General features: G+C 39.0%; 2 protein-coding genes across 9 annotated transcripts; one reads left to right on the plus strand and one right to left on the minus strand.

Annotated features, from left to right (window-relative positions):
* The first annotated feature begins 53 nt into the window (after nt 1-53).
* Nucleotides 54-6421, plus strand: osgepl1 (O-sialoglycoprotein endopeptidase-like 1). 2 transcript variants are annotated; one of them, XM_088605051.1, is made up of 7 exons: nt 55-453; nt 2805-3192; nt 3735-3939; nt 4127-4275; nt 4671-4801; nt 5132-5203; nt 5490-6421. In XM_088605051.1, exons 1-7 carry the CDS (start codon nt 194-196, stop codon nt 5572-5574), a joined length of 1290 nt encoding a protein of 429 aa, XP_088461177.1. In that variant the 5' UTR covers nt 55-193; the 3' UTR covers nt 5575-6421. The 2 variants fall into 2 exon arrangements, with proteins under 2 accessions (XP_088461178.1, XP_088461177.1); XM_088605052.1 differs by lacking the exon at nt 5490-6421 and having other exon boundaries at nt 54-453; nt 4671-4817.
* On the minus strand, nt 5769-27880 carry ankar (ankyrin and armadillo repeat containing). Of its 7 annotated transcripts, none has more exons than XM_088605041.1 (25): nt 27769-27880; nt 27608-27650; nt 26358-26987; nt 23907-24344; nt 23431-23594; nt 23183-23298; nt 22904-23084; nt 22249-22471; nt 21636-21677; nt 20857-21058; nt 20070-20278; nt 18779-18883; nt 17961-18208; nt 16966-17134; nt 15739-15980; nt 15245-15398; nt 13093-13254; nt 12836-12942; nt 12054-12176; nt 11485-11643; nt 8240-8357; nt 7635-7744; nt 6712-6908; nt 6566-6612; nt 5769-6227 (listed from the first exon to the last, which is right to left on the minus strand). In XM_088605041.1, the coding sequence occupies exons 3-25, from the start codon at nt 26971-26973 to the stop codon at nt 6055-6057; spliced, it is 4305 nt and encodes a 1434-aa protein (XP_088461167.1). In that variant the 5' UTR covers nt 26974-26987; nt 27608-27650; nt 27769-27880; the 3' UTR covers nt 5769-6054. The 7 variants fall into 7 exon arrangements, 6 of the variants coding, with proteins under 6 accessions (XP_088461167.1, XP_088461165.1, XP_088461166.1 ...); XM_088605039.1 differs by having other exon boundaries at nt 26358-26990; XM_088605040.1 differs by lacking the exon at nt 27769-27880 and having other exon boundaries at nt 27608-27762.
* Between the last annotated feature and the right edge of the window lie 4 nt (nt 27881-27884).

Below are 27884 nucleotides of genomic sequence, written 5' to 3' on the forward strand. Positions count from 1 at the left end.
TAAAAACAGTACAGGCAACGCAAATGGAACGCGCATTTCGGTGTTTGTTTCTAATGGGAAATATTTACACGGGGGACTAATTGCCGCTGGACGCTTGAGAGGTTGTGAGAATTAATAGAATTAAGGATCGGAGAAAAGAAATAGTCACGATCGTATTAAAATCATGAGTTGCGTATGTTATATTATATAACTCATGTCACTGTTATCTTGTTTCGGTGCACGATTGTGCGGCTTGGCTTTTCAAAGAGCTACTGTTACTGAACCTCATCAATGGAAACTAAAAGAAGTGCTTTCTTGGGCTTCATACAGAACTACATGTATTCGTACGGTTAGCCACCATCGAGTTGTCTTAGGTGTAGAAACCAGCTGTGATGACACAGGAGCCGCCGTGATGGATGAGACGGGTTCAGTCCTCGGAGAATCTTTATATTCTCAGAAAGAAGTGCATTTGAAGTAGGTGTATCACCTTATTCTGACCTTGAAACAATTGACACAGGCTGTCAACTGAACAATTTCTCATTTCAAAAGTTGCCTAAAGAAGGGATTTTACCCATCTATTACCAATAGAATTACACATAAAAACAAAATTTGTATTCATAAAATATGATAAAATATTAATGAAAACAATAATTTCCACTATAATTTGTATGTAATGTTTTTCTATTTAAACTAAGCTTATATATAAACCATTACCAATTCTCAACTCTTGCATAGAGCACTGCTTGCTTGTATGCCTAACTTTTCTGGTTCTCCTTTTTCTCACTTTTTGCAGCTCGCTTCCTGCACGTCATACTCAAGTGGCATCACATAAAATCCATCTTCTGTTCCCCATTACATTCATTTTCTAACTGCTTCTTGTAATCCAGGGTCACAGGGGAGCCTGACCCTATCCAGGCAAGCAACAAACACAACACATGGTACATCCTGGATGAGATGCCAGTCCAATGGACAGACACAAACACACACATGTACATTAGTGTCAATATTCACAGAATCCAATTAACCCGTCAGTATTGTAAGGAAACTGGATCACCTACAGGGAAACTTTGTGAACATAGGGAGAACATACAAACTCCACATAGATAGCACCACAGGTCCAGAATTGGATCCAGGGTCCCAGCACTGCGAGGCAGCAATGCTAACCTCTCCTCCACTGTGTTGTCCTTGTCTCCACTCATTCCCTTTGTTTTATTGCACTTCTGTTTCTCTGCTCTATGACCCTTCCTGCTAATAACCTCAGAAATGATTTCCTGACATCCAGTGCACTACAGTTACACCAGTTACTGTACCCACCAGACCTAGTGGTCTTAATAATTTCTGACACACATCAGCTTTGCCTTTTCTTGTGAAATATTAGAACATGCTCTTGCAGTGCAACTGGTGGTCTCACTGTACATTTTACAAACTTTTTCAGTCTGGATTTAAAAAAAACTATATACACTAGCATTGAAACTGTTCTTGGTAAATATTCTTATTCTTTCTTCATGGCTATTGATTTTGGATGGTCTTAATTCTTTTAGACGTAGCGGATTAATTCTTTCCTTGATAAGCTTTGAATTTTTCTCTTGGTGGTTTTAGGTCTCGTGTTTGGTTGGTTAGTCTGGTGTTCCACAGGAATTGAAATAAAGTAGAATTAGAAATGAGCCATTTCCTGTTTAATATTTATATGCTTACTCTCAGTTAAACATTAAAATTACATGGTTTGAATTATCATTTCTATGCAGAATATAATTCATTTTATGTTCAGACTAATCCTGATACCAAGTTTCAGTACTCTCCAATTACATTTCTGTAATAAATGTTTAGATGCAACAAAATGTTTTGCATAATAATTATGAAAAGACAGAGGTCATTGTTCCCATCAGGTACATAAAACCAGTGCTGTAACAATTGTCAGTTGACAGCATTGTGCTTGAGTTTACGCAAGATTTTGATGGGGATCCTTAATTCTGGATGGACTTTGAGACCTCATGGGCAGAATACTGTATAAATGTCTGGGTTTTTTAGAAAAATTCCCAGGCTACTTTCTGTGCCGTGTGTGTCTGTAACTGGTTCATGTGTTTGTACATGCAAAGATTGGAGTATTGCAAAGCCTTGCACGGAAGAGTCTCTATACCTACAAGGATATTACAGCATATTTGGAAATAACTATGTCACACATGTGCACATCACACAAGTATGGTTTTAAAATCCAGGTTTCAAGATGATTTTAAAATTCTTCTTACTCACAGTCAAGGATGTACATGGTATAACTAGTCAGCATCTAACCAATATGTTATCTGTTCACTCCCCTCAACGCAACCTTCACCCATGAGATTCTGGTTTACTGGGTGTTTCTACTGTTCGTCTACACTCTGTGGGTGACAGGACCTTCTATGGCTCCTAAGCTCTGGACCACTATCTTAAAAGACATCAGTGACTGACCCACATTGGGTGCTTTTTAATCCAGCCTGAAAACCAACTTTTATAGAAACACATTTTGTGATGTTTTATGTTCTGTTTTGTTTTTGTTTTTCACATTTTCTTTTATGCTTTTTTGCCAATTTTTAGAAAAGTGCTTTGAGATGATTACCTTTATAGGCTCTATATAATATCATTTTGTTCTTACTATGTAACTATATATACACCATAACAAAACTTTGAAAATCAGAATTTTTTAAAATACAAATTCACCTTCCCCCTCAATTCTTACTTCAGATTTCCTTTCTGTATTAAATATGGTTTACAGGTCAAAACTGTGGTGTAACAATATGTGCAATAGTAATAGTGGTGTAATTTGTATGCATGTGTATATTTTGCTTTAGAACAGGTGGGATAATTCCAACAGTGGCCCAAAGACTGCACAGGGAACACATAACGACAGTGATCCAGCAGGCCTTGGCCATGAGTGGAGTTTCACCAAACGAGCTGTCTGCTGTTGCAACCACAGTAAAACCGGGTCTAGCACTGAGCCTCGGGGTGGGCCTGGAGTACAGTCTGAAATTAGTACAGCAGTATAAAAAGCCATTCATCCCAATCCACCACATGGAAGCCCATGCACTGACTGTCAGAATGATTCACTCTGTCCAGTTCCCATTCCTCGTGCTCCTGGTGTCTGGGGGTCACTGTCTACTGGCAGTGGCTAATGGAATCGATGACTTTCTTCTCCTGGGACAATCACTGGATGAAGCGCCAGGAGACACTTTAGATAAAGTACGTAAGAATTTTGAATGTGCTCTCAGAAAGGGTCTGTTGAGGATTTTTTTAGTATTGTGTAAGTGGTTTCAAAACTGTAAGTCCACTTACCTGCACTGATAAACAGCTCAAATATTTCCAAAGTATGCAGTATAAATGGCAAATATAAAAAACATTCATCTTTGCGTTTGTGAGGGGTCTGTCTGGATGTTCTCCATTGTAGTTTTTCTATGCTATTGGAAAGAAGATGAAGCATGGGTGGCCCCTGTACATTACTGTTGTGAACAAACATTTGTACTTAAGAATTTCATATTTTGCTTCAGCATGAGCAAGTTGCAAAGGAAAAGGCAAAGGTTTATTCCATGCTGAAGGGAAAATAAAAGAGCATATTTATTTATACAATAGTAGAAGTACACAGAACAATATCTGTATGTTTTTTCAAATTTGTGTTTTCTTTTGTCTGTTTTGGTAATGTTTGTACCCTGACTCTATTCCTATATACATTGCTGAAACATTCATAAATTATTCACTAAACTGAATAACCCAGTTGTCATTGACAGGTAGCAAGAAGACTATCCCTCATTAAACACCCAGAGTGCTCCACTTTAAGTGGCGGCCAGGCCATTGAGCATTTAGCTAAACAAGGCGACAGGCTAAAGTTTTACTTGAAGTCACCCATGGGCCAACATTTGGACTGCAACTTTTCCTTTGCGGGTCTTCGGAACCAAGTGACTCAGGTCATTATCAAAAAGGAAGAGGGGGAAGGTAAGCAAGCTTTTCTTTGTGGTAAACCTGAGATTTCTCCAGTTTGTGAAAAAATTCTAGTTTATGCCACCTCTTAGTTGAATTAGTAACAGGAGAGGTTACTCCTGCTGTGGACTACATCCTATTTGAAAAGCAGAACAAGGCTTCGGTCCCTGACAGGTGTTAAACAGATGTGTCTTTATTGCAGGTGTACAGATGGGTCAGATGTTGTCCTGTGCTAATGACATTGCTGCTGCAGTGCAGCACACTGTGGCTTCCCATATCGCAAAGCGCACCCATCGTGCGATACTGTTCTGTAAAGCCAAGGGACTATTGCCCCAAAACAGCCCCACTCTGGTGAGTTTGTGGAATATATTTATTATAAAGAAGAACAGAGCTAGGTATGTTCAAAGAACAACAAATAATAATAAATTGGGGGTTCAGCAATTAAAAAAAATCATAGGTGTCCTACGAAGAAGACTATATTTTGTCTTCTTAGCAGTACTTTGTATAGACAGAAAACATAACTGCAGTGATGTTACGGTGTCTAAAAGCAATGAGTGTGTTTAGTTAAAAGCTCTTCATAAAAAATGTGCATTATTTGTTCATTCCTGTTAAAGTGTAACAAATATTCTCTTTGAAATGCATCTGATATCTGGTTATCAAATATGAAGGCCAATATATGTCTTAATGACTCTGATAACTATTGTTTATAGAGTGAATCTGACTGCTCATAACATTTCATATTGCAGGTTGTCTCTGGAGGAGTTGCAAGCAATCAATATATCAAAAAGACTTTGAAAATTGTTACGGATGCAACCGATTTGACTTTGCTCTGTCCACCCTCAAAATTTTGCACAGACAACGGTGTCATGATTGCATGGTGAGGAGCCCAGAAGGTCTGTTTGCCTATCTGTGGCAAGTTTGCCTTTTGTGAGGATTATTTTGCCAAACAAGTTTTATATGAGTTAATCACAATGAGAACACCACAGGCAAAATAATATAGAATTGAACTAGTGAGATTATGAAATAATGGAGCACAGATTTAATCTGTCCTAAATCATTTCGTCTGACTAACTGCAGGTATGCCAGTGGAACATGGAAGTGAGGCTATAATATTCTCCGATATCAATTATTTCCTAATGTTGGCTTTTAGATTAAATTATTTTGTACTGCTCTACCTAGAGCCTGAGTAAATATTGTTGTTTTTTAGGAATGGAATAGAGAGACTCCGAGAGGGAAAAGGAATATTAAATCATATTGAACACATCTGCTATGAGCCAAAGTAAGTCACAAAGCTTTACATAAATTACAATAAAAAGCAGATTGAAGAAAATGGAAGAATCATTTTTCATCAAATGTTTAAAGACATGGCTAACTGATTCCTGAGCAGAATAGACTGTCATATAAAGTTTAAGGAAATCTATATTTAGAATATAGACACTTGATGTTTAATACTTTGCTGTTTTATTACGGATGACCATCTAAAGCATATCCTTAACTCGTAAATAGTCATTCTTTAGGTCTAAGTGAGAATACCAGCCTAATGTATTGTGGTTTATGTGCTGCAGGGCTTCATTTGGGACTGACATTTCAGGACAAGTGAAGGAGGCAGCCATAAGGATTCCACGGTTGAAACTGAAGATAAGAGACTGAGCTGTTGTTTTTACATAAAACAAAAAAAATCAGAAGTATTTTTCACTGGCAGATTTTGTAAGCATTCAAAACTCTGTACTATATGGCCCTTCAAATATGCTTGATTTTGTATATTAATGCTTCAATGTGCAATTTATGAATTCTAATTTGTACAAATTGTTGAAACATGTACTAGAAACAGACATACAGATGGGTTTATGGTTGTTTTGTAATGCTTTTTAATAATAGAATATCTGTACTTAAAACTACATTTCTGTTTTGGGACATTATTTACAATAAAGTAGATTTTTTACACACCCTGAGATTCAAGTTAACAATGAATACTTTTATATTTCTAAATATATACTTAAAAAATATGTGGTCCATGTGCTGGTTTTTAATATTGTAACCCATTAGTGCTAGAAGGTCCAGGGATTGTGTGTAATCCGGTCTGCAGGCATTTTGCTCCTGATGCACTGATTCACTGGTTCTGTTCAGCTGCTATCTCTCCAGGGTCTGAAATGAGCTATGCAGGGGCACTTCTGCAGTTCTCAGCTTGGTGTTCGCTGTCCTGCGTCTATGAACCAACAAGACTGGAGCCGATCTTGTCCGCAGATACTGGGTATTTTGAGCGTCTGTGTAATTCCGAATGGTGCTCATCGTTTTTGGTCTGTCTGTTTGGAAATAATGTGACATTTCATCAGATTTACAGATCATATTCAAATTGAATAACATATTGTCCAAATGCCACTGAATATATTTGTTTTGATTATACTAGTCTTACAAAAAAGAAGTGCTGATTTCTACACAGTATATTGTCTATGTACAAGAAAACTGAAAAAATAAAAACTAAGAAAACTAAATCTTATTACACTGTTAACACTTTTAATTATGGTTAACCAAAGTTGTTTTTAATAGTACTGATTAGTAATTTAGTATGAAGACATGAAGAAATTTAAACAATCAAATACCAAATTAATATCATGTAGATAATGGGTATAGCTTAACTTACCTTTATTATTATGGTGTGATACAGCTGGACCACCATTTATTTCCAAACTGTTGTGGAAAAAAGTTTAGTTATTAATCTAAAGTTGTGATAAAAAACAATGCGATTTGCATTTCTTGAACTATAATGCTCTGTGATCCTCTGTTTACCTTAACGAAGGAAGCCCAACTAATTTCTGTCTTTCGAATTCGGCTGTAAAAACTTGGGATATCTTGGCATCTTTACTGAGGTGCTCAATCAAGAGGTCATATAATCCTGGTGTGTTGCGGCATTCCACCAGGAGGATGCGGTGTGCAGGGCGATTAAACGTGAGGTAGCCTAGAGCAGTTGCACAACCTATTCGAACCTGTAAAGTACAAAATACAAGAACACTTGCATTTAAGTACATTGAATAACTGACTGAAACAGTATATTGTTTTAAAATTACAGCAGCATTACTAAATTGCAGTCTGGTTTTATCCGATTTCAGAACCGAACCAAGGCTGGACCTGGTCAGTACTGGGTCAAAGAAAAATGTAGTGATGTTGGTGGACCAGTAGATGGCACTCTTCCCTCTGGTGCAGAATTGGAGTAGGGAATTGGAGGAGGTGCTTTCCTTTGGATGAGATGTTAAAATGAGATCCCAACTACAACATTAAACAGTACTCTTAATATGGCATTTTTTCACAAGAGCAAGGGTGTTATCCATGGTATCCTTGCTATACACCACTTTGGGCTTGCACAATCCAGCCTAGTACCCCCTTCATTCAACCAGTAAAGTATTTTCTTACTTTTCCACTTGATCTGCTGTGTAGTGAAGCTGTGGGTGCATAATCGCTATATCAGGTGGGAGCTGAACCTCAGTGGGGCCCCCTCCTCTACATTAAGGACTTAATACTTTGGGATCCTTCTAAATGAAAAGTGCAAAATGAATGCAAGGAATTGCATGCTGATTCTGCTTCATACATCAGTGCATCAGTTTTTGTCAATGAATCAGTGAAAGGAAACCTTTTAAAATATCAACAGAGATGAAGTACCACATCTTCATTATAAACAGCTTTAGAAAAAACTAATGTTTTTTAGATGCTGTTACCTCTTCTTCATTGGAATATAAGTGGGCACATAAGTGGTTTATAGCTCCCATCGTGACTATGGCATCAGGAATGCCCGCCCGAGTGTGAGCCAAGCTGGCAAGCAGCTGTGCTGAATCAAAAGGAAATATACCATTGACAATGTCAGAACCTATTAGCACACCTTCACATTGCTATTCTGAATGTATTATATCACATCTAAGACCAAAGGTACAGACATTCAAGTGACATTGCTGTGACAGGCTAAAGAAAAAAAATACATGAGCATTTTTGGGTTGTTGCTTTGAAAATATTTTTTTAATACAGTTTTTTTAAATGTTAAAGATTTTTCACCAGTTAAGTGTTAGTACAAAGTTCTTCTAGACCCATACCGATTAAGCATAATATTTGTCATAAAATAGTACTTACAAGCTCCTTATTGGAAGAAAAACTTTCTTTCAAACTACATTACCAATGGATTCAAATGCAGCCATGCCAGGAAGACACTCTTGTTGTTCTACAGTATATGTGTAGTACACACTGTCAGATATCCACATGAACTCATTATGACAGTGGCCTCTGTTATCCCCTTTCTGTGATAATGAATGTGGCATACAGACTTGGTTACCTGTAAGAATGACTGCCCTGGAGTTCTGTGACTGAAGCACCTGTACAAGTAGGGCGATCCCTCTGGCAGACAAAGTAACTTGGTCTATGCCTGTAATAACTTTGGCCAATATAACAATCTGAAACAGAAAACAGACGTTAAGATCAACGTTTTCTGATGCTTTTTATCAGATTCATTGGAAAAAGCTTTACAGCAACAGATGTGCAATATAGGTAAAATGTTTTTCATGAAGAATCAAAGTGTATCACACATACTGTACTTATAATTACTGTACTTACCTATCCTTGTGGTCCCATGTCCCATAAGGTGTAACATCCTTATTTTTTCCAACCAACCCTTTGTCTTGTGCCTCACCCCATGTAAGCCCCAGTTCAATTACTATGTTGTTTCAGTCCTGCTCCAATTGACGTTTCCCATCTTAGAGCAAACTTTGATATTTGCTCTCTTAGCACAAGCCTGATGATCTTATCTGGTGCTTCTGGATCTCAATCCTATAGCAACCAGTCTTCTTGTACAGGTCCTCTTTAAAAAATGTTCTTCGCAAAGGGAAGGTTGCAGATCTTATATAGTCAAGTAGTACAAAGGTACAGTAGTTGACCTTGCCATTGTCTGTTTTCACAATCCTTCAACTAGATCCATACCATAAGATCTGATTTTACACTACTGCTGTACAGTCTGATTTTCATCTTAGTATTGTATTCTTTAGATCTCTAGATGGTTCGAAGTCTTCTGAATGCACTCAACTTCTGAATCTTCAACATACTCTAGCACGTCTGAGTTGGTGGTAATTTGAGGTGATTTTGGTGTGTTGATACTTATGATTTTTGCTTGTTAATATGCAGACAACCTTGTTTTACACAGTACATGCATCAGTCTGACAGTATGAATCAGTCTGACTTTAAAGATGGGGATGTTTTGAAGAGAATGCAATGAGATAATCAGCGAAGTCAAGGTCTTCTAAATGTGAAATGTGTTTCAATTTCTTGTTTGATACATAACCCAATCGACAGTAAAAAGAAATATAGAGATAGGATGCAATCTTGCCAGACTCCAGATTTAATTTCAAACCAGACAGTGCATAGTCATATATACTACATTTCAAGTGCTCAAGGACCTTCCCAATAATGTTGATAATGCGAGTTGGAATTCCATAGGCTCTGAGAATTTGAGTGAGTGTCTTTATTATCCCCAGGGGATAATAAATAATTAATAATTACTCAAGCTTTCACGGTGAACATTGTTACTCTGTCGTGATTGCCACAAAGTCTGATAAGTTGATGTTGGGGGGGTGCACTCCATTACATTGCTCTGTGTTGCTGTGCAGATCAAATATCTGTCCTTGCAGAGCTCGGCATGCTCTTGTTTAAGCTTGTCATTAATGACATTAGCATTCCACCTCACAGTTGTACAGGCCCCATTTCGTTGGCAGTCTAGAAACAAATCTTCTGATATGATTTCTTTTTTCTATTCTGTGTATTATGAAGAGGCTGGTATGCTCCCTGGAAGCCATGTTTGCACCTGCTTTGAATAGCTGTGCCTAGAAAGTATGAAGTCCAGGGGCTTCAAAAAAATGTTTTTGTTGGCTGTGCTCACTTCTGCTTCCATGTAAGTCAATGCCAACACTGTCCGAAGGGGAGTGAATTAGGTGGATAATCAGTATGAGGCCGATTTAGAACCTCTTCAAAGTGCTGGACCCATGTTCCAGCTTGTTTTCTGGTATTACCCTTCCTTGATTGTCCTTGACTAGAATGGTATGATTGTCTCTAGAGCTGTTAACTGATTTTAAAAACAGTTCAATTTTTCCCTTGCTGCAGCCAGATCTGCCAGTTCTTTGACAAAGGATCTCTTATCTCTTCTATCCCTCTTGTTTACATCTTTGTCTTTGATCTTTGATTATAGTTATTCAGCTGTTTTTCAGTCAGCCTGGGTAACTAATCATTCATCAGCTTTTCCTCATGCCTTCTTTCTTTTATCTCCTTCCACATCTCTGTTGTTAATCACTGCTTGTCCTTCTATATTCAATGTCTTTGTAGGCTGTTTTGGTGTATGTGTCTTTTTAAATGTCTTCTTTTTGTCTGAACATTTTAACTGTCTTAACTTACTTTAAACTGTCTTGATCTTCTACGTTGACCAATATATTGAGCTCATTGATAAAAACTTTCTTCACTCTCATCTTGGTAGTGTCTAAGACTTATTACTCTGAGTCTGGTATGGCTAACCAAAAACTTTAATTTCTACTTATCAAACCAGGCAGTGGTCACTGTTCATGATGACAGACCATGTCAGCTAGGCTGTGTCTTTGAGAAAGAAGTTGTATCTCCAATGATGTAGTCATTATTAAGGCAGAAGCCGACAAGTATTTCTCCTTTTTTGTCATTGACCATGTTGCTCCACAGCTCTTTCTCAGTCACCGTTATCTACTCCAATGTTTGCAAGTGATTAGATCACTGATGGGTTCCCAATCTATGAGAGAAATGCCATTGTTCTTGCTCACTACGCTGGCTACACCACACCTGTGTAGCCTTTCCCAGCGAAAAGGATGGTTAAGCCATCACCTATCATGTTGTATCCTGACTCAAGTTGCCATCCACAGTCGCTGATGCAAAGAAATTTGTATTTTCTCTTGGATAATTTGTTCTGGCTTGAATGTGTCATGCATTGTGCGGACATTTCATAAGCTCTATAAACTCCTAACTCTAAACTGGCAGGGCTTTCATCTGAAGCTGTCATATTACCAGTATGCAAAGGAACATGTAAAGGTTTATTCCATTGTGAAAAGAGAAGAAAAGAAACACAATGTTTTGGCTGTGGAGCTTTTGGCTGTGACACACCCGAAGAAGGCTCCACAGCCTAAACCTTGTGTTTCTTTTCTTCTCTTTTTAGAATGGAGTAAACCTTTACTTGTTCATTTGCAGCCTACTCATGCTGACACAGCTACCTACTTGAACTATATATTACCGATTACCAGTACATCAACTGGAGATCATAGTTAGACCTCTGGATGATATTGTAGATTTTTTTGCAGTTTCTGTAACTAGATGCCCATGTTACAGGTGGAATCACTAGGACCACGCTCAACCCCCAACCAGCTGCTGTTTTAATCTGATCCCTCACCTGATATCTGGTAAAACCTTTCAAGGGCCAAAGTCCTGTTGGTACAGGAACAAAAGCCTCACCACAACATGGTCATACATCATGATGAAGAGTGTAATAAGCACTCTGCCTAATGATATGTTCATAAATACCTGAAATGCAGCCTTCGCTCTTTCAATCTCATCCTCAGACTGCAAAAAGGGTTCATAAATCGCCATTTCAATACCTCCTTTTTGCAGAATCATAAATTGCTGTACTGTGTTGTTGAATGCAAAGAGAGATAAAGCATATCCAGCTTCAAGGCAGATCTTCTAAAAAGCAAAAGATTTAGTTAGAGAAGCATTTTCACTTTTAAATTGATCAACGTGATGCTAGCAGTACATAGTTTGGACTAGCATTCCTATAATTTCAGCAGAAATCGCTACTATTACTGAAATCCCCTGCTTAACACAACTGAAAAGTTCTACAATACATTACTTTGTCTTATTATAAAAATAAAAGAAACATATAACAACAGGTGTGGCCCTACTGTATTTGTGATAGGGCTTTTTGTTCTGTTTGTAATAATGGTTTTGATCATTAATGATTGAAAACAAACATTAGGAAATCACAAACTAGCCTATAGCCCAGACTGAAAACAGATAGATGAATGGACGTTTTAATGTATCTAAAGCCTGTGTACATTGCCAGTATAAATGAAAGGAATACTGCTATAATGTACTTGATCTTGACTGTGAAGCATCTCCAAGACAATGCTGTAAGTGAATGTTCCCTCATTCCAGAGGGCTGTCTGTAGTTCCGTGTTCCCTAGCACCACGCAGGCTAGAGTCTGAGCCACCCGGACCTGAAACAAATCATGAGGCACAGTTCTCTTGACTAGGAAATCCTCTATCAGATTTATTTACTTCCGAACATCTTCATCTCTTTTTTGGACCACTTACCAAAAAGGCCAACCCATATTTAAAGACTAAGTAACAATCCTTGGTTTTTGGATTTTGTAATTAAACTCAGCTTTTGATTGCACCCACAGCATGAAGTATTTCTGCCAGTTGAGCAGTCCGAGTTTCATGCTTGGCTGAGGAAAAGACAACCAGGCCATGAGGATAAGGGTTTGGGATTGTCCCCATTGCATGGAGTCAGCACAGGGACTGCAGAACAGTTGTGGGTGGTGTGGGGAATATAATATGTTGGATAATGGGAAAATGGTCTTGCTCATATTTACATTTGTTGGCCATTTTTGAGGGGTTTATCCTCTCTCCCAAACCTTTTTTAAAGATGTCCATTCTGACAGAATCAAAAGTGATCAATGCAACAGAAAAATCTACACAGATCAGGATTCTGAAATATTACCTCCATTCCTGGTTTTATGTTTTTTTACTGCTCAAGAAATACATTTCTTCACATTCTTTTCATATCTGTTTAAATACAATGATGGATATTCTATGTAAAAACTGCAAACCTTTGATGTCCCCTGACACATACCATTATTACTGTAGGTATTACCTTGACTTGAAGAGATCTGTGTTGTTTCAATAATTCAGTCAGGATGGGAATGGCTTTCTCCTCTGCAATTGTCTTCTGACTGTAAGGGTTGTTTGTATGTGCTACTCCTGAAACAACCCCCCCACACACACACACAAAAAGATTAACCAATAAAATTAAATAAAAGAATCAAATACATCATTTTACCATAGAAAATTGATCATTTTTTAGTTAGATTCATATAATTCCTGGAACGCTTGGCTGGAGGTTGTACACACCGATGCACATGGTGCCCAGGGCCTGAATGACACTCAGGAGGGTGCATTCTGTGGTTCTGGGGTTCCGCAACAGCCGCACCAGAGGAGGCACTCCATTCTCGTCGCAGATCCCATTCTGGTGTGCTCTGCTGTCCCGGCTCAATGCAATCACTGCCTGGCAACCTAATACCAAACCATCTCATTAAAGTTTTGTCACTTAAAACAAGGTTGCGGTCTCGTTTCGGATGAGTGCGCCTTGCAGACATACACTCCTGCTGAGGCGCAGGGTGTTGACTGGAGAGACAGGTGCGGCCTGGTGTGGATGGAGCTCTCTGACATGTTCCTGGGCAGGCTTATCGGAACACATCAGGCTGGCCGTAGTGTCAGCCTTCTAAAAAAACACAGCTTTGTAAGAACACTTCAGGATGTCAGGTCGTATCTCTTGTAAGGAAAGGAAGGTATGTGGTTGGAATCCCAGTGGAGGCCAGCATTCCAGACTGCATGCCTTATTTTATAATGAGTCTAGCAGATCACTGCAACCGCACTCGAGAAAAAGCTCGCCAGCCTTCCTTTCCCCACCTGGATTACACTTCCAGTGGCAGAAAGGAGTCCAACAGCAGGATGCCCTTTTCCACAGTATAATAAATTAGGTTAACATAGCTAACCATGAATTACAGCAACACATTTCAACACAGCAGGTCTTCCGTGCATCATCTTATTAGTCCCAGGAGTAACCTGCTAAACTGAGTTTCCAAATTAAATATAACTTTTCTACAACAGCGAAGATTGCCCTGTCGCTCATTAAACAAGCAATGTGAACATTTTAGTTCATAATTTTCAATTCATGTCAAAAGCTTCACTACATTTTCAAAGTATAAATATAACGTTCTTACTATGACATTTATAAGTACTGCATGTATAGAGGTAGCCACGTCTATTTAACATGTCCAGCTATAAAACTGAAAATAAATGCCTGCAGAGCAATCTTGTTCTATCTACAATTCTGTAAACACAGACACTATGTTAGTAAACAGCTTTTGCTGTAAAGAATGCCTCACAAGTGGGGGAATGAGGGAGAGAGCAGAAATATGAGATAAAGAGGTGGAGTGGGGTAGATAGAGCACAGAAAGAAAACACGGGAAGGAACGGGGGAGATGAACAGGGTACAAAAGAAATGGAAATTGGCTCATACATTCCAGGGAAATTATGGAAGGCAGCAATTTTAATTGAATGGAGGGAAAGTTTTTCGATCGTTGACTGCTGGAGGGAATTTGTGAACCAAGTTTAAGGATATTTTTTACTTCTGATATCTTTTTGGTATAGGAGTCTTGGAATTGATACTGTACATGCAGAAGGGGTGCATAGGTAAAATGGGAAACTATTGGCCTGGGAAGATCTTTGATCCTAATGGCTTCAATATATTCCCTGAAACATTTGGCCAGGCTTCTTCCTGGCTTGCCAATTTAAATAACGGTTAACTGTCCGTAAGAGAGGCAGTAAACGAGACTGCTGGACAAACATAATGTGCTTGACATGGCCATGTACATGCATGCTGTTGGGCATGTATTGGCAGGCTAATTTAGTATAAAGTGTCTGGTGTAGATGGGAGACATTGGGCAGTTAAGGGAACTGTGAACAAGCTCGCGCCGTAATGTATAGGATAATTAAATTAAAGGGGTTTTGAATAATTAAAAAGGGTTCAAACAAAGATTTGTTTGATAACTTTGGGAATGGGTTGTTAGAGTTCAGATTGGAAGGGGAAGAAAATTACTGTATTTGTGAGATTGATGTTCCATGGGCTGGGTTTGGCTTGGCTGAGGGCCCTGCCAATGATGCATGAAGGATATACTCTTGATTTTGAGGGCTTGGTTTTGGAGGTCAGTGCATACATTAAACAATTTCAAAGCTGTTGGGCCTGTGCTGCAAGATGCTGGTATTGTCATTTTTAATAGAAACTAAGACTAGTTTCTAATGTCCAAGATGCCTGTTTTTCTTCTTGTTCCAATACAGAACTAACCAGCCATCAGCTGTCCACTCTAAAACTACTGTTCAATTAGGACAGATGTCTTCAGTAAAAAAAACAAAACATTATTACTGAATAGACTGATACTGCATTGTAATTGAACTGCATAAAAACAACGTGAAAATATCATGATTTCATGCATTAACTTACCAACGAACTGCATTTTGTCAGATGAAGAATAAAGGAGGTCTAAAATAAAATGATATCCAATCAGATCTGCAATCATTTTCTGCTGTTTTAGAGACTGTCCTGCCAAAGCCCATATAGACACTGCTCCCTGTTCCCTCACCTCCAGCTGAAAAACCTGAACACAGCACAGAAGTTAATTTAAAATGCAAATACATATTATTTTGTTTTGAAATTTGCTATTGGCTGATAACAAAACCTTTACAGTCCTTAACATACTAACTGCCTGAATTTAACAAAACTACCACCAATGTGAAAGGGATTATTATTATTATTATTAATGTTGTTACTGCACATCTATAGGACGTACCCAGAATGAAAGCTGAGTTTTCGTTGCCTTCAAGGTACGTTATGGATGAAAGCACTGTGTCTACAGATGCAGACAGCCTACAAATCTATCTGCCACCAAACCAATCTTCAGATATGACACCGTGTCAAAATAACTTTTAAATACTTACCTTTAAAAGGCGTAGAAGGTGTTTCGAGACTGACTTCTTGAGAAACTCAGCCTGGATGGCAGCATTGTGGTCCGCCAAAGCCTCCAAAGCCACGGCTGCTTTCACCTGCACCGCCATTTTCCGTCCACGGATGATGTTGACGAGAGGCCCGATGGCTCCTGCCGCGCAGATGGCATCCTGGTTCTGCCTGTGGCCTCTGGCCAGCTCGGCCAGGGCAGCAGAAGAAGCAGCCTGCAGCACATCTGAAACCCAAAACAGCCTGCGGTGGGCTTAGGAGGTGGAACATCATACTCATTTTAGAATTTATTCTTAAAAAATGACAACTTCCAAACAAGGGCTGCACTTCCAAAACATCTCAAGCTGAAATGCAACCATAGAGCCAACAAACCCCAAAGTGCTCAGTACGCTGTCTTGTTTTTTCGTCCTCCTCGAAGGCTGTTTGGTTTAAAATACTATAAATGACCTATGCAAACTCCATTTCTGTTTGTTCTGAAAGCGGATTTTGGAGCTGCACCCTATGCCAGCAGGCATAGGGCACAAGGCTAGACTACATCCTGGACCAATCCATGGCATTATACATACACAGGGTGCAATGACAGATGCCAATTAAACTAAAGGAAGTAGGCTGGAATCAAAAACAGTGAGGTAGCTGTGTAAACCACCATGCCACTGTGACACCCAAGTCTGTATCATATTTGGTATACAGTATATTCACATTTAGTTATACAAATTCTGCAGTGGAAATTGTATCATTAAGTTCCTTAAGCTCAAGCTTAAGTTCAGAAAAATATTTTACTATGCTGATTCCATGCTCGAATGGACATACTAAATAACAGTGTAAAGAAATTGAGAGGTGGAATGTAAAAAGTATCGCTTTCAGGTAACTGAGAAAAATGCAATCTAAACATCGTATGCATATTCCACTAATTTGATCTTTTGTCACCGTGTATCTGTATGGAGTGTTTTCACATGTATTAAACCATGTTCAAATAAACCGAGCCAAAAAAAAAAAGATAATGGATTGTATAACTGAGCTGTGATTGCCTGTTAACAAAGTTATTCTCTTGAAGCCATCAAGAAACCTGCTCTGCGGCTAATCAGGATATTATTTTGCACACTTAACATTAGATCAAGGGCCAGGTAAAGTAAGGTTTGAGATACCGATACTACCTACAGTATCATTTGAAGACAAGAGCTAAAATACACGCACACAGAATCAGTCATTACCTGATTTAATAGTCAAGAACTCCACAAGTGGTGGAATCCCTCCCTCTTTTACCACTGCACTCTGATTAGCTGTGCTGTGGAGACACAGGGCTCGGACACAGTTCACCACGCTGATCAGCACGTCCTCGAGGTCTGATCCCAGAAGCTGCACCACGGGGACAATCCCACCCTGGGAGAGGACCAGCACACAACTTAACCCTGTTCCAAACAAAACTTCTCCCTAGGGAAACTCTTTTAGTTCAGTCAAAATGTTCCTTCAGCTAAATACTGGTAAATATTTGAGACCTTGGTACTGGCACCCTGAATCTGAAACGTATTCACCTTTAGTACATTATTCAGAAAAAAAAACTACAAAATATAGAGGGTGTCTGTCAATGGTATTACATTTATCATTCATATTATTAGAGGCATCAATAGCAGTTTAATGGTAAGGTTTATTTTCCTAATTAGAGAAAAATAAATAGTAAAAATTGAGTTGTAACCAGATGTTCAGGAGGTCGAACCCTAATCTCGCCCACTTCTGCCTATCTGCGTATGAACATCACGCTTTGTGCTCACTGGTTTGAAAGTTTTTCCTGACTGGATCCCTTCCTCCAGTCCATCTTCACCTTGGCAACAGCTGCCTGGCTCATCCCTCAGTGAAGGGATTGTCCTTACGGATTACCCCAATAAAGCTATACAAATGCTATACAAATAACAGCTATTCACTTTTCTTCTCTGACTTAATTTGAAAATGATTGAACTACTGTAATAAGTGGAATTCGTTCCCATTCATTGCCATCATGTGGAAACATTTTATTTTCTCTGTAAAATTAAAATAATTTCCACATGGGTGCATTTCTGTCTCTGCTTCAAATGGATAGCTGCAACAGCTTGATTTTTTTATTTTTATTCATGGTACAGTAGCAGAGAGAAATAAAAGGGAAGCATTTCCCTTTTCACTAAGGCTACTTCAAAGCTGCACCGAAGACAGTTCTAGCGGTCCTGAGGCTCACCAGCTGTGCAATGAGGGCCTGGTATTCTCTGCTGCACAAGGCCAGGTCTGCCAGGATGACGGTACAGCGAGACTGGAGCTCTGGCAGTGGACTGTGCAGGAGCTGCACCAACACGGGCACTGCCCCGCACTCCGCCAGGCCCCTGCTCACTGCCTCCCTCTCAGACATGTTGCACACCACAGCTGCCGCCACACACTGGAGGGTCTGCCGCCCACTGCACAGCAAGGCCATCAGAGCGGGGATGCCCCCTGGTGGCAAATGGCACAATGGCAATACTGTGAAACACAGGACTGCGAGGTGGAGCATACTGTAGCTCTACGTTGTCTGTGTAAGAAAGTGCACAGCAGGAAAGCTCCACAAAACTGATTTGCCTTGCTCTTTTGAACTAGAGCACTATCACCACATCCATGATAAGGTGGTGAGGAGGTAAACACTAATTACATCTGTAAGACTCCGTTATCACAGGTATAGGTCTATGAAGAATTTGTGGGGTCCAAAACATCATTCGTGTGTCATTTGTATCTCTTTATTCATTTTCATGCTCCCCATGTCAGTTTGGTGATCTTAAATGGGAGGCAAAATAGTAATAAGTTTCTTTTCATGCTTTGTCTGACAATCAAATAGTTTGGGATTCCCCCCCCCCCCCCCTCCTCTACAGAAATAAATGTATATTTTGTTTCAAATAAAGGCTTTGTCATCCTGTGTTTGCAAATCTATTTGTAGAATATTTCTAAGAGTGTAAATGTGATTCTGTAACACACAGTGCATTCAAGAACACTACACTGGGACAGATGCTTGCAATTTCACTGTGTTGTCACCTGCATCCATAATGTCCTTCCAGAATGAGTCTGTGGCAACACAGAGGACCTCCAGACACCTGGCAGCCATCTCCTTCTTAGCGTATTCCTCACTCTGCAGCATCTCTAACAGCAGCCACAAAAGTTATCCTTACTGTGAATTCCATTGGGGTTTACTATATCACACTACACTATGGAATCTTTGGAAGAGATACAATGCTGAGACAATGCTATTAAAAATAATGTTTCAAGTTTAGCTCATATCTAGTAATACTAGTAACAATATAAATATAAAGTATAAACGGGTAATTATAGCCTGCAAAAGGCACCAGTTATATTTAGAAAATTAGACACGTCTTAAATATTATACAGCACTCAGCAGATTTTAAATTCTTGGCGAAAAACTGAGTAGCAGTTTACTTAAGAGTTAGTTGTCATTGAAATCTTTTTAGAACACAGTAATGTCTAAGAAACACATATGAAGTAGCTATTTATTTGTTACCTGCTTGAATTAAATTAATCTTTTCAGTTCACAAGAATTAAAAGATACCTCACCAGTAAAATATAGTTTTAAAGTGTTCAGAATAAAGAACCACAATTGCTGATCTCAACTGAACACAAAAACACACATCACCTAAAACTACAACAACTGAATAGACATGACAGGTAAATTCAACATGCTGATTAATATTTGTCATCAACAGGGTTGATCGATATAGAATCCACTGTGAAACTCAGTGGCCACTACTGGAAGTAATACAAGTTGTACATCTGCAACCAGACAGAAAAAGTGGAGAAGCTATGTGGGAATGCATTTTCAAGCATGAACAGGTGGCACGTCCTTACCCAAAGGCTTGTAGCTGCATGGAAAAGTTAACTATTAACTATCAAATGGGCTCGATGATCCGAACAGTCTACTCTCTTTTGTAACCTTTCTTATGTTTCAAATTTAAAGGGTCTAATAGTTTCTAAAACTTAAACAATTAAACAGAGTGATAGGTTTTTTAAATGCTCACTATATCTAGTGTCACTCTTTTGCCAGGGTTCTTTGAATCTTGTCTTCTGTGCAGGTGCTAATGTGCGTGTCGCAGTATGTGCTACTTTTCCTCTACAATTCTATAACTGTCTTGCGAGTTTTGAATTACCCAGCATTCAAAGGGCACCTGCCTTGGATAAAATGGAAACACACCTGAAAGAGATCAATAACCTGGAAAACAACCTGAAAATACTAAAACTGACAAGCTTAGCAAAACGTAATAAATCAGTATTCCCATTCCATTCCACGCCACTTTGATTTAGAAGTTCTGCATACCCACAAGAAGTTTCCAGACTGGAAGCTCCTCTAAGTTCAGTTCAATGAGATGCCGAAGGCTTTCTGTGTGAAAATACAATGCTGCCAGCTGGACCACATTATTTCCCTGGCTGTCTTTCCTCTTCCAGTTAGCCCCAATGGACAGGAGATAGTTCAGAGCTTCCACTGACCCTGATGTGGCCACCAGCAGCAGAGGGGTACAACGATACCTGGCAAACATAACGGAATGTCGTTTCAGCAGCTGAAGCCGCAATTACATTCGAGAGTAATTACTTTCTGGATCTACTGAAAAGCCTACCACCAATGCACGGCTAAAAATAAATAAAATAACAGTCATTACAGACAATACAATATTGTCTGTAATTCACTGCCGTTTGATTTACAAACCACACTAGACAGTTGTTTAACCCTCTACATGGCTGCAGAGCTATACTACAAATGCACTTCCAGGATTCATGTCAGCCATCTTTAATTGTCCTGCCCCTGGTGCACTTCTGGTGCACTCATTCACACTCTCAGAACATAACATAACATAGCAGAGCTGTCAACTGTTACCTTCAACTTTTAAGGATGCAAATATAAGACTTCCCATTATCAATTTAATTTCTTCTCATTTTTCCTTTTTCACAAAAGCTAAACTTCGTGTAGAGAAAGATTGTTTATAATAAATGTCACTACACTATATTTATCTTTTCATGTGTAATAGAAATTAAGCTGTTGCATATTTAGACCCAACAAAATCATTCAGATGCCCACAGACTCACATATGGTCTTATAATAAACTTACTCAGCGGTGGTCTCTAGCTCCAAAACTGCAGGGTCTTTTCTGTACAGAGCTTGGACACAAGTAACATTGCCATAGAAGGCCGCAAAATGAACTGCAGCCCAACCCCTCCTGTCCACCAGTTTATAATCTGCCTGAAGAGCCAGTAGGCAGTTTAGTGCATCCAGAGAACCGCATTGTGCAGCCAAATGCAGAGCAGTGGGACCTTAAAAAAATACAAAAATACTAAGAAATGCAGTCTAACGACTATTCATTTTTTCAGAGGATTATGAGTTCACTTCAGGTTCTCTTCAACATGGAGACTCAAAAGCTGTCAGGATTGTTAAATATGAATTTTCTCTATGGGCTGTCCAATTGTCAACAATACTAGTCAAAATGAGTCAATCCATCAATTTTCTAACTACTACTTCTATTCAGTTGCAGGGTAGGCAGAGCTTATCCCAGCAGGAAACAAGCACAAAGCAGGACACACCCTGGATGGGATGCCTGTCTATCGTAGGGCAGACACAAACACAGACACACACTCAAATCGCCAATTTTCCTAGATGCCAATTAGCCTACCAGTTTGTCTCTTGGACTGTAGAAGGAAACCAGATCTCCCAGAGGAAACCCAAACAATACAGGGAGGACATACAAACTCCAGGACTGAAATTGAACCCTGGGCCCCAACACTACAAAGCAGCAATGCTAACCACTATGTCACTGTGCCATCCTGGATAATGCCAAATCAGTGAAACATAGAAAGAAAACTATGTTAATAAAAATTAATTGTGAAAACTAACCTGTTCTCTCCCTTAAGGGTTCTCCAATAGTCAGTGATTTTACTAAAAAGACAAATAAGAAACAATTAAAATATTTCATTACAGGGGTGTAACACTCATCTTATTTAAAAACTGCACTATTGTTTTCAGTAGGTCAAGAGACAGTAGGTAATGCTATAAGGACAAATGATCTTTAAAAAATTTTTATTTAGTGATGAAAGGATTTACAAGCAGAACATAACCAAAACAGCAGAATAAACATTTGCCTTCATCTTACATTTTTGTTACATTGTTTATATAAAATGAACTATTTACACTATGTCAGCAGGTATGGAGGGCCATACAAAAAAAATACAATTGTTTGATAAGGAACACAAACAACAACAAAAAAGTCCACACACAGATATCACTGCATATTTTCTCATAAATAGGACAAATTATTTTTTAAAAATATATTTTTTAAGATAAGATAGATAAAACCAGATTACCAGATTACCATTATATATGTTTTTAAGATAAGACAGATAAAACCAGATTCCCAGATTTGTTCTGCCTGACTCTGGGTGAGTGTGCATTGGCAGAGATGTACCTGTTTGCGTGAGAGAACGTGGGTATGCAGAGGGGGTACACTGACCTGCCCGAATGAACCGATCACTTCGCCTCTGGTTGAGGCTGAGTCCTGCCATGGCCAGCTGGCAGATGATGGGCGCCTGGTTGTGCAGGGCGGCGTGGTGCAGGAGGGAGTAGCCCTGCTCGTCCAGGAACCTCAGTCGGGACACAGGGTTGCGGCGGCACAGGGTTTGAAACACAGCAACAAGACCCCTCTCTGCAGCAGCTTTCAGACCAAGCGGTAAACTCTGAAGCAGTGCCCGGTGCAACAAGATTAAATTGAATATTTAGTGTCTGTAAAACAATTACTGAACTCACATTTGCTATTTTCAAAACGGCTTCAGTTTTACAGGCTGAGGCAGTCCCAGGGTGTCTGGAATGCTCTTGCTTCATTTCTCCGTTTGCATATTTTTTATTTTAAAATAATTTTAAAATGTCATCTTCTAACATTTTAATATGTCTGGAACTATGTCATGAAAAAAAAGATTTTAGAATACGCCATTCTGATTTTAACATAATTGTTTCGTTCACAAACTTAGAAGTTGGTCATTGAAAATATTTCCCACATACTTGTAAAATAAATGATCCACAATTTAAAATCTGTTATAAAAATGCCTAAGACTCAATCCTAATGAACTGTCACACGGAGTATAACACAGTATGAAAATGCAGATGTCTACCTTGCATTTAATGGCTTTTTTGTAGCCAAATGTTTTCTTGAATTGTTCATGCAGCTGGGTGTCATTCAATGGCAGTCTTTTGGCCTTTAGAGCTTTGATGGAATCATTCATGGCCTCCCACCACTGAATCCTGCCTAACTGCTGATACAACATCCCAATCTCAATGGAAATTACATAATAGCTGCAATGAAAAGAACATTTCAGGGTAATCCCATACAATGCAAGTGGCCATCACATAAAGTATTTTTTAACTGATTTGTTCTTAATACTTATGCTTGCCTTCTTCCTTCAAATTGCCTTACGGGCAAGGGGTAATGTTCTCTGTAAGGCATGCCGTGAGCAAGCAATCCACTTAAATGATCAGATGCAGAGCTCTGTAGATCTTCAAAGGCATCCTATTGTAAAGAAAGAAGCAAAAGCAACTGAACTAAAAACAATATTTTGTGCAAATAAAATAAGCATTGCCACAACTGAAAAAGCAATCAAGGACAACTCTTAAACACTGTGAATTTAAGCACTTTGCTCACCTTTATCTCATTAGGAATGTCCTCCACACCAGGGGTTCCAATATCAAACTCTATACTGCCATGGAGGTGAAAGTACTCGTTCTGCTTGTACTTGAAGTGCTTACAGGTAAAGTCAGGACCCAGCAGGAGTGGAGGCAATTCTCTTTCTGTCTTCAGTTTATCATCTAAGAACAAATGAACTGCTCAGTTCAAAAATGAAACTGATCGTCTTATAAATGTATATTAATATATCAACCTCTTTCTTTGAGGTAACATTTTTTTTTATTTTATTATGTTTGATTTTCTAATCTAATATTTTGCCATAAAGCACATGAAGAAACATTCTGCAAGTCTGGAATATCTGAAAGTGTGTCTAGAAGTTAACTGTTTTCTATGGATCTTTACAACATTCTCCCCCAGGAGGCAAGATTGCAAACTGTTGTACGCATGTACGCATCACCTACGCGACGAGAGACAATGGAACCAGAAGCACTTACCAGAAAAAGAAGGAAGCAACTTAGCTAGATCAGGGATCTTCATTTTTTTCTTCAATCCAATAAGAAAAGGCACTAAGAAAGCAATTAGCTTTAGATAAGCCATGTTTTTACGCATCTCCATTTTCCTTTCCAAGCAATCTCCAACGAGTCTTTCATGAAGCCTCAGTCTCTGCTCGAGCCTCTGATAGGTGGAGAGATCCACTTTATCCTCTGCAAGCCTCACCACATTCGACAGGTTGTATGTTCCTTCAAACACAAACAGATTCTCATGCTGTTTCACAGAACAGAGATAGGGAGAGAGCTTTAGAAGGATACTTTCTGAATGCTGTGAAAAGAGTTTCTCCTCTTCAGGACTATTGGGATCATAGGTTGGGTCCACGTTGATCACTTCACTATATATACCTTGATAGGAAGCATCTTCTGAAATATCCATTAAACCTGACAAAGAGGAAACAGCTCCATTGTGAAAAGCAACACCACACTTTCATGAAGAAAAGCACATTAGCAAAAAGATAAACTGCATTTTTTTACAATTGCAATTGTGAAAGAATAAATGCACCACACACCTTCAACATGTTAAGCAGGGGATAGCCACCTCTGGTCTAGAGAGCCACACTACACCAGGTCCTACAGGACACCATTAATTCATCAATTTATAAAGTCCTGAAACACTTACAACATCTTCATCAATTTAGCAAGTTTACTTGCTCCACTAACCAAGGAAGCCAGTCCTTGTTAAGCATATGACCCTGCAACTCGTAACTGGCCACCCACTAAAGCTAAGCAGGTGTGAGCCTGGTCAGTACCTGGTTGAGAGGCCTCCTGGGAAAAACTAAGGTTGCTGCTCAAAGAGGTATTAGAGGGGCCAGTATGGGGCGCTCACCCTGTGATCTGTGTGGGTCCTATACTGTATATATTGTGAGGGGGACACTATACTGTAAAAAGGTGCTCTCCTTTGGATGAGACATAAAACTGACTCTCTGCGGTCATTAAAAATCACAGGGTGTTTCTTGGAAAGAGTAGGGGTGTTACCCTTGTGTCCTTACCAAATTTCTCATTGGCCTTTACCAATCATGGTTTCCTAATAATCCCCCATCTATGAACTGGCTTCATCACTCTGTTCTCCTCCCCATTAATACCTGATGTGTGGTGAGTATACCGGTGCACTATGGCTGCCATTGCATTATTATTAGCAGCAGTAGTTGTTGTTTAATCCTTATGAAATTATCCTTGACAGCTGTAAGGTGCTCGTTTCCATTTGTAGTGATCTCTAAATGACTAACTAAAAACATCGCCAGATTAAATTGTGAAAATGAAATTGTTCACAGTGTAACAAAACCGATCATTTAAGGCCACAAAGCATTTGGCTGTCCAGGATCAAGGCTGGCCATAATTATGTTAGGTTAACAATATCCCATGGTCCCTAGCACTGCCTCACTGGGATGTACATTTTGCTGGCCAAAATACTGATGCAGTGTTGGATCAACAGAAATGGATTATCTAGGATCTTTATCTAAGACTGTGGCTTTTTTTAGCTCAACGTGTCTCAACAGATTCTGGAGGACTGGCATGTCTGCAGGTTTTTTTTTAGTTCTCTTTAATTAACAGCACTTGAATAGCTACAGTAGGTTAAATTGTTAAACTGGTCCAACCCAGTTAATTTAGCTCATTAAGAGCTGAGTTAGAATGGAAACCTGCAGATATACTGGCCCTCCAGGATCAGGATTAGACAACTCTTGTTTATCTTATGCAGTACACCAAATATGGGGCCATACATGTACACTGAACCCAGCAGAATTACAATTCAAATAAAAATCTAAAACAAATTAGCATCAAAGCAAGACTGAGAAATAACTTACAGAAAATGAAAATGAGTCTGCCTTTCCCAGTAACAATAAAACAAATTACATAAAGCTAGAAGAAACTGGTCATTATATGTATTTGTGTGAATAAATCTCATTAGCCATAAACCAAAATGTCCCAGATAAGAAAGCAGAGTAAAAATCTGTAATTCTAATGATTCTAATGAATCTGACTTTGTGCCATTAAGATCCAGACTTTGTAATTTGCATTATTATTATAGCATTTGGATATGAAATCTGAACTTTGAAATCTGAACTACGGGACATCCAAAGAGGCAGATTAGATTAGAAGACTTATTATCCCAAACTTGGAAAATTCACCTGGGAATATTGCTTCACAACCGAGAGAGATGGAAAAACAAGAGAAACTAAGGAGTTGTAGTGCAAACAAGTCTTTGGGACATAACTGAAGGAGGGAGAGAGAAAGTGGGCCAGACAGAAGAAAAAGAAAATCAGTTTTTGCAGGAACAATTGACAATTGAATAAAGACAATAAGGACAGAACAATGTGAGGAGGGCAGCCGTTGCAAAGTATCCATTAAAGCTAATAATTATCGTGTATAGAATTATTGTAATGGTGCTTTTCTTACCTGCAGTAAGAAATTCTGCATAGATATCTTTCTTTGTATGAGGTACTCCACTGGCATCAACGTCCATGCTGGATCGCCACAGTTCAGAAAACCTGACTCGTTTCTCCTTTGGAATGAGAGCTCCATGCCAAAGGGCTTTTACCATGTAATCAACACTGATCAGAATCTGTCCCACCTTTGTGTCATAGTAGGCAGGGGTCAGCTGACATGAGGTGCTTTGGTCATAGTTGGGTTCAAGGCTGAGAAACGGGATTTGGTTGAAGCAGTAGATACCAATCACAAGCTCCCTCACAATCTGATGGACGTCTTTATAGTCCAAAGACACCCGAGGGTCAACAGGTGCAAGAATGACTGCATTGGGGAAGCTGAAGTTTTTCATTTGCTTTATGATTCCGGTAGGAAGCTCAGCAGGCAGGTTGTTGTCTTCACAGCACAGTAGCCAGCTGCAAGACGTCAAGCTCAGCAACTCCTGTAGGTCTCTTCTGTCATATTTCTCAAAGAAGGCGTTTGCGTTTCTCTGGGCCGCTAACCCAGCAAGATAAGCCTCGTCATCCCTTTCACCACCGCTGGCTTGGAAAGATTTGGATGAAGAACTGGAGGCTACCGACTGTGCCATGTAGCAATCAGTTCCTGCTGAAATTAAAACAACAATCAAATCCAACCTATCACCATGAAACTGAATTCGTACTGTTTCCCTATCTTTCAATTTTAGAAGGTCATAAAGGTGCTTTTGAAGAATGTGTCTGGGCGCAATCTTGGAAAGCGTTACAGAGAACGCAGGGACACTGAAATCCGTCAACGTTGTAATAATTTAACTGCTGCCTTTATCGCTGGCGCTTAATATTAAAAACGCCTGCAAATAATACACATATTTTACAAGATATATCATATAGAGCGGTATAGTTAAAATAAGTCTATTATGCAATAATTTGAATTAATCTAATAACAAAATAATAAAGTTGATTATCACCATACTGTAGTTTAGTGCATTGCATTCCTTCCACAGGTCGTCTAGCTAAATCACATACGTTTAATTGAAGATTAGGTATTATCATCACACGTCCATTTTTTTAAATACAATTTTAAATTCATTAAGCAAAGCTAGACACCAAATACGATTAGAATCACACAAATATTCAGAATTGGCTTGTGCTATATAAAATACAAAATAAAAACTGCGTTTAAACTAAACACTTTATTTCTGTTTTTTACCAATTTTCTATTGAAATAAAAAGTAAACACTGACTTACTTTTGCTGAATGGAAAGTACCGTTGGTAAATTTCAGGTGTTCTCTTGGTTTAAACAAGACAAATAAAATGTTAGTGTGCATTTGGGACAATTTTGTGCAGCAAAGAGTACTATTTATTTATCTAGCACTTACTTGTGGAATTCAAATAAAGCATATCTTACGATCAACGTGTCACGTCGAGGAATTTCAATGTAGATCTTAGCAACCAAGGACGCTAAATTACGTTGTCTAAACGCGTCAGTCTTTTGAACACGACAGCAGGGGGCGCGTCTTTCCT

Source organism: Lepisosteus platostomus, chromosome 14 (assembly GCF_059453375.1).
Source record: "Lepisosteus platostomus isolate fLepPlt1 chromosome 14, fLepPlt1.hap1, whole genome shotgun sequence".
Classification (NCBI taxonomy): domain Eukaryota; kingdom Metazoa; phylum Chordata; class Actinopteri; order Semionotiformes; family Lepisosteidae; genus Lepisosteus; species Lepisosteus platostomus.

Excerpts from the sequence above, each read along its gene's own strand:
- osgepl1 (XM_088605051.1), top strand. The coding sequence starts at position 194 with ATGTCACTGTTATCTTGTTTCGGTGCACGATTGTGCGGCTTGGCTTTT. Across the intron at positions 3,193-3,734 it reads CAGGAGACACTTTAGATAAA|GTAGCAAGAAGACTATCCCT; the intron begins GTACGTAAGAAT and ends TGTCATTGACAG. Across the intron at positions 5,204-5,489 it reads CACATCTGCTATGAGCCAAA|GGCTTCATTTGGGACTGACA; the intron begins GTAAGTCACAAA and ends TATGTGCTGCAG.
- ankar (XM_088605041.1), bottom strand. The coding sequence starts at position 26,973 with ATGGCACAGTCGGTAGCCTCCAGTTCTTCATCCAAATCTTTCCAAGCC. Across the intron at positions 11,644-12,053 it reads TGCTTCACAGTCAAGATCAA|AAGATCTGCCTTGAAGCTGG; the intron begins GTACATTATAGC and ends TTTGCTTTTTAG. Across the intron at positions 6,613-6,711 it reads GTTGGGCTTCCTTCGTTAAG|TTTGGAAATAAATGGTGGTC; the intron begins GTAAACAGAGGA and ends TTTCCACAACAG.